At 31.6% G+C, this 14,600-nt stretch overlaps 1 protein-coding gene across 1 annotated transcript in view; it reads left to right on the top strand.

The window, feature by feature from the left end:
* The window catches only part of LOC145317189 (kelch-like protein 17), a 91,788-nt gene that overhangs the window by 25,745 nt on the left and 51,443 nt on the right, over positions 1 to 14,600 (top strand). Inside the window, exons 2-7 of the mRNA XM_080158143.1 lie at positions 2,281 to 2,458; positions 2,893 to 2,988; positions 7,575 to 7,629; positions 11,130 to 11,251; positions 11,777 to 11,880; positions 12,820 to 12,937. Coding sequence (XP_080014269.1) covers positions 2,281 to 2,458; positions 2,893 to 2,988; positions 7,575 to 7,629; positions 11,130 to 11,251; positions 11,777 to 11,880; positions 12,820 to 12,937 — 673 coding nt within the window. The remainder of the gene's footprint in view (positions 1 to 2,280; positions 2,459 to 2,892; positions 2,989 to 7,574; positions 7,630 to 11,129; positions 11,252 to 11,776; positions 11,881 to 12,819; positions 12,938 to 14,600) is intronic.

Here is a 14,600-nt window from a genome sequence, read left to right on the forward strand (position 1 = left end):
TATTGTCTCTATTTAACTTATATTAAATGTATATATTAATATATATTGTACAATATTTGGATGTCTGTTTAAAAATTTTGGGGACGACTAAAGTTTGGGTACCATTGAAATTTACAGTTTAACGTCTATTCCCTTTCTAAAACTTATCTGAAAATTTTAATCAAGATTCTTATTATTTATGCGCATATGCTCTATACATTTTTTTGTCCGTCTGTCGGTTATGCTCAAAAACAAAACAAAAAAACCTTATAGCTCATTTAATATTACCACACTTCATGCCAAGATACTTCTAAATAACTACTTCTCAAATTAGATTAAACTTATCTTCTTAAGTTGGTCCAATAAAAGAGTAGCAATTTTAGAGTAGAATCGCTACTTATAACAATGGCCGATAAATTGGTTTACATCCCCAATGATGACACACAAAATTACCCCTTCTGTAGATTAAAATTAGTGGTAGGAAACGGTTGAACACTCAACTTAAATAATTCAGTAAACGTCCCCAAAGCTGTTAAAAACGGATAAGAGAATGTTATCATACAACTTTGGGGACTAGGCAACAGCCCATTGTACTCTCTCTCTCGGATATAAATATTACCACATTGCATAACAAGGTGCTTCTAAATTACTCCTCAACTTATATTTAACTTAGTTCCCAAACAAAAATAGGATGGTTCATTTTTGGAAAACAAGACATGTTGTTAACAGTATTAAAATAAGTGTGTAAAAGGTAATTTGTAATGCTAGATTTTTTACAGTTTCCAACCAGGATCAACTAAGGATAAGATTTGATATTTTTTTTCTTTCCAATTTCTAGCCAGGCTAGTATAATAGAAAAGGTACATATTGCAATACTGATTAAATTTATGTAGTTTTCTGATAATAAATACAATTTCCAACCAGGCTAATATTAAAAAGAATAATTTACATTCCTCTTTTTTCAAATTTTAAGTCAGGCTACTAAAAGTGAAAAGGATGCAAATGACAACAGTTTGCAAAGATGATATTATTTTTGTAGCTTATAACCAGGCTACTATAATAAAGAAAATAATTTACATCCTCTGTTTTCCATTTTCTAGCTAGGCTACTATAATTGAAAGGATACATATAACAAGAGTTTGCAATTATGATGTTGTTTTTGTAGTTTATAACAAGGCTACTTTAAAATAAGAATAATCAACATCGTCTATTTTCCATTTTCTAGCCTGGCTACTATAATTGAAAGGATACATATGACAAGATTTTGCAATTATGATGTAATTTTTGTAGTTTTTAACCAGGCTACTATTAAAAAGAATAATTTACATCCTCTATAATCTAATTTCTAGCCAGGCTATTTTGATTGAAGAGAATGCATTTGACAACAGTTTGCAATGCCATAATTACTAATTAGTGAAGATATATATCAACAAATATTAAACATATGTCACTAACACCACTCATATTAAACAAGATGTTTCTCTTTTACCCATAATATAATACTTTTAAGGCATAAAACTTAACCATTTTATATATTTACCAAATTTTTAAAAGCAAGAATATTTCAAAAACTTTCTTTTCTTCATAATTCACTGTTTTGATTCATAAATATTGTAACTTCTCATATATTTCTGAAGATTATTTTTAAATTTGATTAACCAACCTTATATATCCTAAGGCGAATTTTAAAAATTATATTCAAGAGAAATAATATGAAGTGATTGATACGAATTGAAGATAAAATAAAATACTACATAGAAATTTAAACCCAATATGTGAACGCTCTAATTTATACTCAATTGTATAAACTTTGAATTTGCAACCCGCATCTCATCTCTAACTTATGTCTTATCATTAAATTAAACTTCAAATTTCTGAGAATGTTTGGTTCTTTACATCAAAGTGTCTGGGCTGCACTGAAGCCCCCTCACCCACAACTACCCGTATTTTAAGATAAATCGAAAAGAAATTTCTTCTTAGTTTTTCCCCTTTGTCTAATCACTTGTTTTTATCACGTATAGTTAGTTCTATAAAGCTTCGTTCCCTGCAAGTGTGACTAAGCTCATAACAATGTAAGGAAGCAGCTTAAAGTGCCTATAAAAAATGACGTCATACAGTACAAATGACCAATTATAGGCCTTTACCATTGTTCAATTAAAATGTATACTGGCCTATCTTTGGTCATTTGTATTGTATGACGTCATTTTTTACATAGGCACTATATGCTGCTTCCAGTGTGTAAGTAATAAAAACTGAAGAAATAATACATTTTGACCCAATAAAGATAATATATTTTTTCAGCGGAGTAAATGAATCGCTGGACCTAAGCCTACCTGTGATACCTGTCCTGTCCTGCACAACTGGAGCTGGTAAACCTGGCGAGATGACCGGAGGCAAGGACATGGGACCATGCCTCACAGAACTACCCTCGCCGATAACCCCTGGGGAGCCGCTCACACAATTACATCATAAGAGTAAGGTAATGACTAGACTATGGCTATATTATCATGGATTCATACCAGAACTGCTGACATTTTGTTGATATAATTTTAATTAAGTGGCCAAGGCTAACATGTCATCGACATAACAATGATCCAGTGTTATAAAGACTGCATTCTGATATCTTTTATGTCTTTTCGAAAACTTATTAATAAATATAAAAAGATACATACAAACTGTATTTATATATTATTTCAAAATTTCTGTTAACAAAAGTTATATTAAGATTTAAAGATTAATATTCATTACATCATAATTTGTTGTTTTAAAATTCATAGTGTCGAAACTTTTTATTCAACAGCAGTAATTTTGTTTACCTTAATTGTGGATGTACCAATTTATCGTTAATTGTCTTATCCCTTTTATCCCTTGTTATCCTATAAAGTTATCGTATTAAGATAATGTTAATATCAGGACCATTACTATGCTGCCTTTGCCCTGATGAATAGAATGAGACTCCATGGTCAACTTTGTGATATCAAACTTAGATCTCTTACTACTACAGTACAGGTAAAATACATTATGTGGCTAGTGATCTACCTTCCCCATCCCCAAGAATACGATTTCTAGTCTTTACAGTAAAAGTACTTTCACTCAAAGTACCCTTGGAGGGGGGGGGGGGTTTATTTGTTTCTTACTTCTGGTAAGGTTAAGTAATATTGGGTACTTGTTAACCCCGCATGGTAAGGGTAAAACTACAAGACCAATTATTAAGAATAATATTTCAAGCACAATTTAAAGTTTGGGGGAAAATGTTTATGTTATGCTGAAATTAAAAAAAAAATTAAGATGCTAAACATATGAAAAAAGAGTATGAAATGCAAAAAGATTTTTGTCTAAAATGATGATAAATTGTAAATGTATCATGATATCTAGAAGATTTTCTTTCTGTTTCACATTTTCCAAATGGTACAAAGCAAATCTATAACAATTTGATTTTTTATTCTGTACATTTTATTTTAAAATTAGAATAGTTTTTTCTCGCATCGTATTATAAACGGCTTTCCGCGGATATAGAATGTACAATAATATTATAATTATAAGATTAAAACTAGTTTTTTTTAGCCCTTTAGGTGCCGAAGGCACCCGTTAAAAAACTGGTTTTAATCTTTTGATTGTACATTTTTATATTCGTAGAAAGCTGGATATAATACGATGCTAGACATAGTTTTTCCTATGAATGAGAACCGGTTCCTATCCACTGGATTCGAATGAATACGAGAAAAAAATATATGAAAATGCCTAACTATTCTGAATATTGTTTTTCTGTGATAGGATTATTTGCCCATCCACAACAAAAAAAACATGTTTACTTAGTATTAAGTCAACAATCAGAGGCAAATAAATATTGGTCAGTCACATATCAATAACAAGTTGCAGCGCCTTTAGCCTTAAGCAGGTTATTTAAAATGGGAATATATATTTTTGTAAAGAGGTGGGGATAGAGGTTAAACACTTCTGATGTAAACTTTAGTTTTTTACTTACTACATTGTCAAATAGCTTTTAATCTTTCCAAGACGAATGTAAAACTTTCTGGAAAATTGCAAAGACACTAACACTATCACACTGGTTATACTCACAAATTGTTTAACTTTACTGTAGTGGATAATGCCTTTTTTCTTGCCCAGGACAATGTTTAAGGACATACTTACATTTTAAGACTTGATTATAGAGATGCTTAGCATATAACATTATACTTTGTTGTTCTAGGAATCAGTATTAAAAAAAATCGGATAATCATATCACTTAAATTTTTTGTTTTTAAAAAAGTTAAAAATCAACATGTTTAAAATGGACGTACGGACATTCTGATAATGATTATAGAGTTGCTAATCTTTCTAAATCAGTCTAACTGTTAAAGGAATATCAAGAAAAGTTTGAAAGCGAAAGGACAATTCTAACATGTCTTAATTAACGAAAATAGCTAACCGTTACACGAAATGACGGACGTACGGCCGGGCCGATCCTAATTATGGAACAGCTTCGCTTTTAACAAGGATAACTACTACTAATAAAAAGAAACATTAGTATTATATATGTAATTCTGCGCAAAAATTGGAGGGAATAAGAAATCAATTATGTAGATATTGGATACAAGTAGTAATTCATTATACAATTATTTATTTGCTATTCCTCATAGTTTTACTACAGCAGGGTGTATAAATATACAAAGCAAGCTGACAATATATGTAATTAAAGAACTACAGTAAATCAAATGCTCTCAATAATTATTAGGGACTGTGTCATTCCTAAAACGTTAAAATAGGTTTTACTGCTGCTAGGTCAGGTGCGTGACATTACTACTCTAAGTAGAGGAAATTCCTCGCCAAACTAGGCGTTACACATTACCACCAACAATTAAGACTCCCAGAAACAAAACAATATAAACTTTGTGATAGAAACTGCCATCTTGTGACGAAATAAACCTATCATTTGTTTAAAGTGATATTTTTTTGATAAAACTTTCATCTTATAAAAAACTGATGTCTTGTTTTATAAAAGCTGTCTGCATGTAATAAAATGTGTCATCTTTTGAAATAACTGTGTCAAGCTAATCTACAATGACAAATCTTAGACAAAATTTAGAGAATCCTGTAGTTTGAAATAAAAGACAATTTAACCCCTATTAACATTCCTTTATGTTTAATATTTTTCAATGGATATAGAATATGCATGGATATTATGCGAGGGGAATTTTTTGTCTATTTAGGCTGCTTTTATTGGTCAGTTCATTCAATATAGTAGAAGGGGAGGGGAGGAGGTAAAGGGAATGAATGGGGGGCATCATTGTTTTAGCTTGATACAAGTTATACCTTAATGGAGTACATGATAATCTGGTTAAGATCCAATCGATCATATATCCATTTATTTTTGTAATATTTTATATTTGTCAACTGGCAGGTAGAGACAATAAATCATACTTTTAGTCGTAGTATAAAATATATGAATAATGAGAGGGGTCCAATTAACATAAAAAGGATATCAAAACTTTGCAAATAACTTGAATATTACAAGAATGCTAATTTTCGTAGCACAATAAAGGTCTTAATAAACGTAAAACAACAATAAAATATTTTATTAAGATTTGGTATCAATTACTAAATTAAGACTACTTTTCGACATACTATACATTAAAAAATACATCCAATGCAATGTTACCAGTTTGTAAAGATTTGAAAATGCCTTGACCTTTAAACAGCAAAAATGGATACCAAAACAAACATTCATAAAAGGGTAATTGAATATGTTTTACCTTTGAGAGCATAAAACAGGAAAGTTTCCTTGCTTAAATCTAAATACAGTTTTACTAATGATCTAAATAACTGCTAGTTAATCACGGAAAGTCAAACTTTGTCAAAAAACAGAGGGGTAGGAAAATTATTGAGACGCACCGCGTGACAAAAATGTAACTAATTGCAAAGTATAATTTGATGCAAATTGGAACAGCCATAGTAGTGCAATGTTTGTGTCTGGAGACAGCTTCACAAAGTTTTGTAGTGCAGCTATTCAATAGCTATGTCCGTATGTTTGTTGTCCATTTCATTTTGCCTGCAATCTACATGTCTACACAACTGGATTTTATAGAGGGTTCTTTTATGTTTGAAGATCTCAATAACTACTGAATTGTTTGGGGGGTTCACCCTTTTAGAGTAGCTTTACATATATTTTAGGCTATTTCTAAATCTAATCATTGGGATTGTTTTATGCTAGTTTTCTTCCCATCTTAGCCCATTGAAGACAGCGTCCCTGGATGCTATGGGGTGTAGTAGACGCTAGGGTTCCACGACAAACGTAAGAGTCCCAAACGTCAGAGTGGAAAAACATCAGAGTGGACAAACGCAAGAGTCCCAAACGTCAGAGTGGGACAAACGTCAGAGTGGACAAACGCAGGATTTTTGGGACAAACGTCAGAGTGGACATTTTATAAGTAAAACGTATGAGTCTCATAACAATGACTCTGGACAAGCACAATATTTTCTTTATAATTAGGTTAGGTTAGGTTATAGGCTAGGGGGCCGAGCGCCCGCGGCTAGGCAGGCTAGGGGGCCGAGCGCTGCGGCTAGGTAGGCCAGGGTGCTGAGTGCTGCAGCCAGAGTCATTTTCTTTATGATTAGGTTAGGTTAGGTTATAGGCTAGGGGGCCGAGCGCCCGCGGCTAGGCAGGCTAGAGGGCCGAGCGCTGCGGCTAGGTAGGCCAGGGTGCTGAGTGCTGCAGCCAGAGTCATTTTCTTTATGATTAGGTTAGGTTAGGTTATAGGCTAGGGGGCCGAATTAAAATAGCATAGACTCTGATGTTTTACTTAAGCAATGTCCACTCTGACGTTTGTCCACTCCGACGTTTGTCCCACTCTGACGTTTGTCCACTCTGACGTTTGGGACTCTTGCGTTTGGGACTCTTGCGTTTGTCCACTCTGACGTTTGGGACTCTTACGTTTGGGGTAGGACCGACGCTAGTTATTATTATTATTATATAGCGTTTACTGTTATTTTTTAATCTGAAGTATTATAACTTGATATTGCTGCGCTACTAATGGTTTAAATTTAACTTGTACTGTGTTTGATGTGATTTCGTCAGGAAAAGGGATATGATATAAAAAGAAAAACAATTTTGCCTCTATATTTTGTTTAAGTTGATTGTAGAATGTTAAAATACATTAGAATAGCCACGTCATCAAATATGGAAAAATTAAATTCTTTAGGTGTAATATCCCTCCTTTGTGGATTTTATTTTCTGATAATAAAAATTTGAATTTTCCATAAATATGTAAATATTTGTGATGGATTAAAAAAATTCAATCTTACAGGTTTCAGAATAGTTATTCATCGCATCGTATTAGAGTAAAATTTCCGTGGATATTAAAATAAAGAAATTATAAGATTAAAATCAGTTTTGTTAGCCCCGAGTGGCCGGTGCTCGGGCTCTTTATAGTGCCTATGAAAATGACGTCATACACAAATACAAATACACAGACTAAATTAACAATGGCAGGCAGGTATACATTTTAATTGACCAATGGTAGGCCAGTATGACGTCATTTTTTATTGGCACTATACAGAGCTTCTCCTATAATTCATAATTTTTCTCTTATTTTCAGGCCCACAAACTAGTTTTATCCGCTGCCAGCCCCTACTTTCATGCCATGTTTAATGGTAAGTTTTTTTTTATTTGAATGAATATATTATTACTTGGATCTTACACCAGATTTTCATGTTCTAAAGTGAAACTTGCAGCGGGCTAAAATAACGATTCCCCCATTCCACTCTCTTTACCCCATTCCTCTTATTGGATGAACGAACTGATCAATAAACAAGTTAACAATCTAGTTTGACCGCAATTTTTCCCCTTTACTCTACATTGTAAAATCAAGTTTGTCTGTTGTGGACAGTGGTCACGTTATTAGTGATAACTTATATTTTGCATTCATATCAAAGATAAAGATTGGAGGAAAAAACAAATGGTCGAAGAACAAGTATGACAAAGTCCATAAAATATGGTTGTCAAACTACCATTACCACTAACATTAAGAGCAGATAGTAAAATTATAAGTCTTTTTCTTTGCTTTTAATACTAAAACTCGTCGTACTATGAATCATTATTCCTAAAATCAGATGTATAGGATGATTATATCATAGCAAATATTATGGACAAAAAAGTTAAACAATTACATCTTTAACATGAGTTACTTCGCTAACGCTTACAAAAAATATCTTTTAAACTACTATAGACAACATAATTATCTTGAAAGGCCATTTCCCCACCTGCAATACAACGACCAACTTTGATTTGAATATGAATAGATTTTCCTTTTCATATTTCTATATTATGTTACAACGCTGAAGAGAAAATAGAATTACACCCACACAGGATTAAACCAACGAAATTAAATCTTTAACTGGACTACCATTGGTCCATTAAAATGTATACTGGCCTGTCATTGGTAATTTAGCCTGTGTATTGGCCTGTTATTGGTCATTTTATAGGCATTTTGAATAGCTTCCACAAAACTGGACCCGTCCAGAAGAGGTTAAGAGAGGTGATTTATTGGGTTACTTCAGATATAATAAGCTTTAACCCAAAAGCAAAATAATTAGAAAACAGTTAAGGGGTAAGATAATAAAATAGACATATTTTTTGGCATACATTTTTTAGGTTTAGGTCGACCAAATGACATTTAATAAAAGTGACAAAGACCATTATTAGTTTATTTATTACTAGCGGCTACACCCATTGTATCTAGTGGCTCTGTATTAAAAGTGGCTGAAAGGGCTAGAAAAATAGTTTAAAACCATCCCAAGACTTTAATGTGAAAACAAAAAAGCCCAAAAACATCACTTGACCTATAAAAAGCTTACCTAAAACAGAGAACCCAATGGGTTCAGTAGTTAAGGAGATCTTAAGCTTCAGACAAAATAATCTTACCTACTACTTTACACAATAGGATTGTGTTAGAGAAATAAATTAGAGAAACCAGCATAGATGGAATTCCAAAGGAATCATTTCTACATGTATGAATTATATATTTCTCATACTTTGATGTAAATTAGATTCAGTCAGCTCAATGGTTTTTAATATGAAATTTTTAAAAACAAGGACTATTAGACACAAAAAAAGCGATGTTTGACGATGGTTTTAATGAATTCGTTATTGAAATAAATTATAATGTTGTACACATTTAGATTTTAGTTTTTACATTATTTTCTTAGCGTAATGAAGCATTTTTTCTTTTCTTACCTAAAAATATTGGAATATATATTTCAAACAAAGGAAACCAAGTGTTATTTTTTGTGGTGGGGGGGGGGGGGTGGGAAATTGAAAAGTTTTTTTTGAGGGGGGAGGGGGTTAGGAAAAAAAGCCCCCCACATACACGTTCCTGTTTTTGACCCATTGAACATAGTCAACCTAAAGCCTATATTCTTTAACTGCCACTTAATTTACTAAAAATAAATAAGAGTGGAAACCACAAATGAAACAAAGAATTAGCTTTAACCATAATACTAAATAGTTAAACCTAATCACTCTAAATAATTAAGATTCATAGTTTATAAAAGGAAATAATAATGTTGGTTGGGCAGACGACATCAAAGGATTTTAGAGGGATAAAAAGAATTAAGTCAATTAAGTTGATTTATTTACCCACCCCACACCCCCCCCCCCCCACCCCCTCTAATGCCTTCGAAGGTAGAATTTAGCACATATGTATGTATGTATATATTGAGTAAATTTGGTAAAATCTCGACAGGGGACTTAATTATCATAATTGTGTACCATATAATAAATTCTAAATGGTAATTTATTTTTCTTTAGATTAACTATCCCTCTCAACCCTTACTATATATATTATTATTATTTCAACTGACCGTAACTTTATGTCCTTTTATCTTTAGCCCATGGTCCTCAAAACTGTTCAAAGTCCATTTATATTTGAAATATATTTTAAATATTATGTCAAATATTATAAAATATTTTATTATCAAATTTGAACTATTTTTTTGTTGCTCTGTTGTAAAGGTAAAGAATGCAATGACTTCTTAACAGGTCCATAGTCAGAACTTCTAAACAAAGATCGTGCTATCAATTCATTGGTTTTGCAATGCTCAACTTTTTTTCCAGGGAGGTGGGGAAGATGTAAAAATCATTCCCGAAAGCAACATACCCCATTTTTCTATTACTGTGCACGCGCCATCATAACCTGAAATTTATTAAATTTTCACTAAAATAAGTTCCTCAACAAAAACTTGTAGGTTAAGTTTTTATAGCTTTAAACTATTGGTTAACTTTGTAATGCAATCAACAAATTTTCCAATTCAATTAATTAATTACTTTTTCTTTCTTTTCCAATTGAGGCTTTTAAAGTTCAAGTCAATAATTACTATCGCAACTACATATACATTTTTATAAATATTTAACAGTTTTCAATTTCAATAAAAATCTTGTTAGTTAAATTTAACAAAATTGGAGTGTAACAAAATGGTATTAAGGACAACGGTCGCTTTTTATCAGCTACCAAAGTCTAAAATCCATAGAATTTGGTGAATGATAAATTTAGATTGATGTAGTCTTGCTTCCTGTTATGATCTTACTTCTAACATTATAACTAAGGAACATTAAAACAGCGTGTTAGCATGACGATCTTAACATGACGGTCTTTATGATTAAAAGTCTTTAGATTTATTATACTTTCCGCAAATGCTAAAAGATTATAAAGTTTCTTTATTGATGATAAACAAATAACCCCTTCTGTATATGAAAATTATGATGCTGTGAGTATTGGTGCAAAAAATATGACGTAACAAAAAAAATAGCCAATGAGAGTCCACTATAAATTTTACCATTGGTCAATAACGGCCTCTCATTGGCTAATTTTTTTGTCATATTTTTTGCACCAATACTCACAGCATCGAAAATTATTTGTGGAAAAGTTTTTCAATTCAATCTAGTTATTTTTACTGGCAAAAAGTTGACTTTATATACTTTTTCTAAACCTTTTATAATGAACGAGCGGCTACTCCCCTAGCATCAAGAGTTCTGTACCTTGAGGAGTATTTATTGGACTGTAATATAGCCTAAACCTTACTAAGAAAAAATACCTTACTGCTTTATATAATAGGATGGTGGCTTTTCTGTCATGATTGTTATTATTCTTGTTTAGATGATCTATCAGAGAAGCGCAAGGATGAGATCCTAATCCACGATGTTGACCCTCTGGCTCTGACCTTACTGGTGGACTTTGCTTACACAGGCGAAATAGTCGTCACTGAAGAAAATGTGCAGGTTAATGTCTTTTTTTTTGTAGAGAAGCTACATTACAAGTTGTAAACCCAAGTGCAAAAAATAACCTATTTTTTGGATCTTGAAAACCGTGTTTTTTAGTGTTCTTTGACCGATTTAGTTATTTTATAATTTTTATATATTTTGGAGGATAATTTATGAATTTTGATGCTGTTCAAACTACTAAGCCATATTGAATTACTTTTTTTTGAGGTGAATCAAGTTGTTAAATCACCCAAGGATATTAGATTAATTAATTCACAACAAACAACCCTTTGATTACACGACCTAACTGTGGATGGTAATGAGTTGGCAATGTTTACTGGCCAAGTCATTAGTGTCGCGTATGGGAAATATACGCAGTACGTAACCTCACTAAAGTCTTTAGTTAATTCGACCTGTGGTTAAGTCTCTAACTCGACAACTCCCCGACAGCACGCTACTATTTGCGCTAATGCCGCGGATATTTTACTTAAAATATTTTACTCTTACATTGGTAAAATTGATTCTTGTTATAATTGATTGTAGGTCTTGTTGCCAGCCTCATCTTTGCTGCAGATGCATAATGTTAGAGAGATCTCGTGCAAATTTTTACTAAGACAACTTCATCCCACAAATTGTCTTGGAATCAGGTAAATTAAGCAAATTACATTATATTCGTGGTGGAAATCCAATCCAAGGACGGCAATGTATGGGGGGGTGGGGGAATGGCAAAAAAAGGGGATATATGTACCCATGAAAAAAAAACCAAGAAAACCCTAAAATAACACTTGATATTATTAGATATTTATATATTTAAAGATTTCAGTCACTAATAAGGATTTGCCAAACAAAACATTTTTCAAGTGCAATATCCATAAAACTAAAACTAAGGAAAGGATAGTTAATGGTTTTCAATATATCTCTTAATTATATCAAATGTTATTCTTAAGTCAAGCCGACGTAAATTACCTAAATTGTGAAGCCCACTAAAAATTAGTTTTTTTTTCATTAAGAAAGAAAATATATATGAATTAAGTTTCTAATTAAAACAATATTCTACTTTAATTAAAACAAAAACTTTACAACTAATCCCTCGAAAGAAATGTTTAACTTTAGTTTCAATTCTGAATCAAATTTGAGCTCTATTCAAAATTAGAAAGAGGCATTGATGGCTCAATTTAAAAGTTAAATTGGAGTTGAATAGTAATTTATATGTAGATAATGTCCCATTTGGATTGCTTTATTTCTTCAAATACATTTAATCTATTTCATTTATTCATCTTTTTTGTTTTTTATTTGATTTGATTAGATTATTGAATTAAAGTTTAGATAAATAATTTTTTTTTTGATTTTTCAATTTTTAAAATAATTTTTTAGCATTTTAATCTTATATATTTTTGTTTACTTTCTTTATATAAATTTAATAATTAAATTTTGTATTTGTCCCTTTTTTATTGTTGATAAATTTAACTTTCTTTACTAAAATACATCTATTGCTATTTTAATTGTATTTTTTTTCACTTTTTGGCGCGTTCAACTATAATATTTTAATGAAATTTTGATTGAAATTGTTTTTAATTAAATTTCAGAACATTTGCCGACACCCACGCGTGCCAGGAGCTGCAGAAACGGTCACACAAATTTGCCTTGCAAAATTTTCAAGAAGTTATGAACACAGAGGAATTTCTTCTTTTACCTTTTCAACAGGTTAATCATTCATCATTTTAAGTTAATTTAACAATTACAAGTGGTTGCGCCCCTAGGATATTGGGGCTTATTATTCAAATATAATGGGTGGAAACAAGTATAACCCAAGAATTTTAAAATTACATAGCCTACAACCATCATAGGACCTATGGTAAGCTTCCCTAAAATGGTTCAGTAGTTATTGATGTACTAAGCTATAGACGAAAAAACCTTTCTATTTAATATAGTAGGTTAGCATCTTGTAAGCGAAGCTTTTCTTCTATAAGGGTAGCCCACTTTTTTCTAATTTAAAACAACCTTTAATAAGACAAAACGTGTTGTTTTCTGCGTTTTATTGTACAATTGCATTCTACAATGATCTGATTAATAAAGAAAAGACATAATTAACAGAAATGATGAAAGCATTTTTTGTGTGAGTAAATTATTGTATTTAAATAGAGAACAAAAATTGTAAATAAACTTTGAAAATCTTTAGTATGTGTGTAGGCTTTAAGAAAACAAAAGAAAAAAGTTGAGATTGGTTTTATAGGTGTTTAATCATTACAGCAGAGTTTTAAAATTTTTTTGTTTTATTATACTTTACTTTTTAAAAGTTAATTCCATATTTCTGATGTACTATACGCATAAAAGAATTTTAAGATTGCATTAGGAACTTGATACTTTTTTTCATACTAATGGCTACGCCCCTACCAGCTTATACAAATAACGAAATTAATTCGGGAAAAAATCACGAAACCTATATGTGTTTTTCAGCTGTCGTTGGGGGGCAACACATCGTAAAATTGACGACCTCTCCATTTGCCCCTCAAATATTATTTTAGATTTAATTCGCTTGTTGGTTATACCTTATTCCTGTGCCCCTACAGGCCTCTAGGGACACTTAAAATGCTTTCTTTTCAATCTATGTTAAGATCAGCTGTTTACCGAATATATCCGCTTTCTTAATATTTGTTGTAAGATTTTAAGATTTGTTATTTTCCTCTTTTTATTTTTTTTTGCAATTTCTCTTTGGAGGGTGGTGGTACCTTCTCCTTTAATAGCTATAAACCTTCCCAGGACAAATGAGAAGCTACACTGTAAAGGAGAACCATATCGGTACAGCGGTCAGCGAAATCCTTCGATACACACAGACATCCTTTTACTTTATTATTAGGATTAACAGTTAATGTTACATAGTTTGGCATAATATGCTTTGCTAATTTGGTTACCTTGATTTATCAATTTTTTAAAAGTAACTAGTTGCTTCGCCCATAGCTTCTTAGAAATTGCAACAAAAGTTACAATTTTTGTAGGGCAGGATTTTTTTTCCGAATGATATATTTAAGGCTGGTTGTCAACATAAATCAAGCTAATTAGTGAAAAGGCTAATTTGCGAGAATAATAGCACACTGTTTCATCTCCTTGCTTATCCATGGCTTTCAACAAAGTTTTTATACAATTTCTTATCTGATATATTTGTATACAACTTTGCTGTTCTATGCACTTCATTTAACAGATACATTTGTATGGGGACAAATATCAACAAGGATGGCAACATCTTTAGTAGCAAAGCAGAAATAATCATGGATGGACCTATGGACAAAGTGAGCAGATGTTTAGTGGTCGTAACAATAAAAGTAATATTTTTATTATTGCAAAAAAATAGTTTTGTGTGATACTGATT

Source organism: Acartia tonsa, chromosome 4 (assembly GCF_053477335.1).
Source record: "Acartia tonsa isolate MP-2025a chromosome 4, ASM5347733v1, whole genome shotgun sequence".
NCBI lineage: Eukaryota > Metazoa > Arthropoda > Copepoda > Calanoida > Acartiidae > Acartia > Acartia tonsa.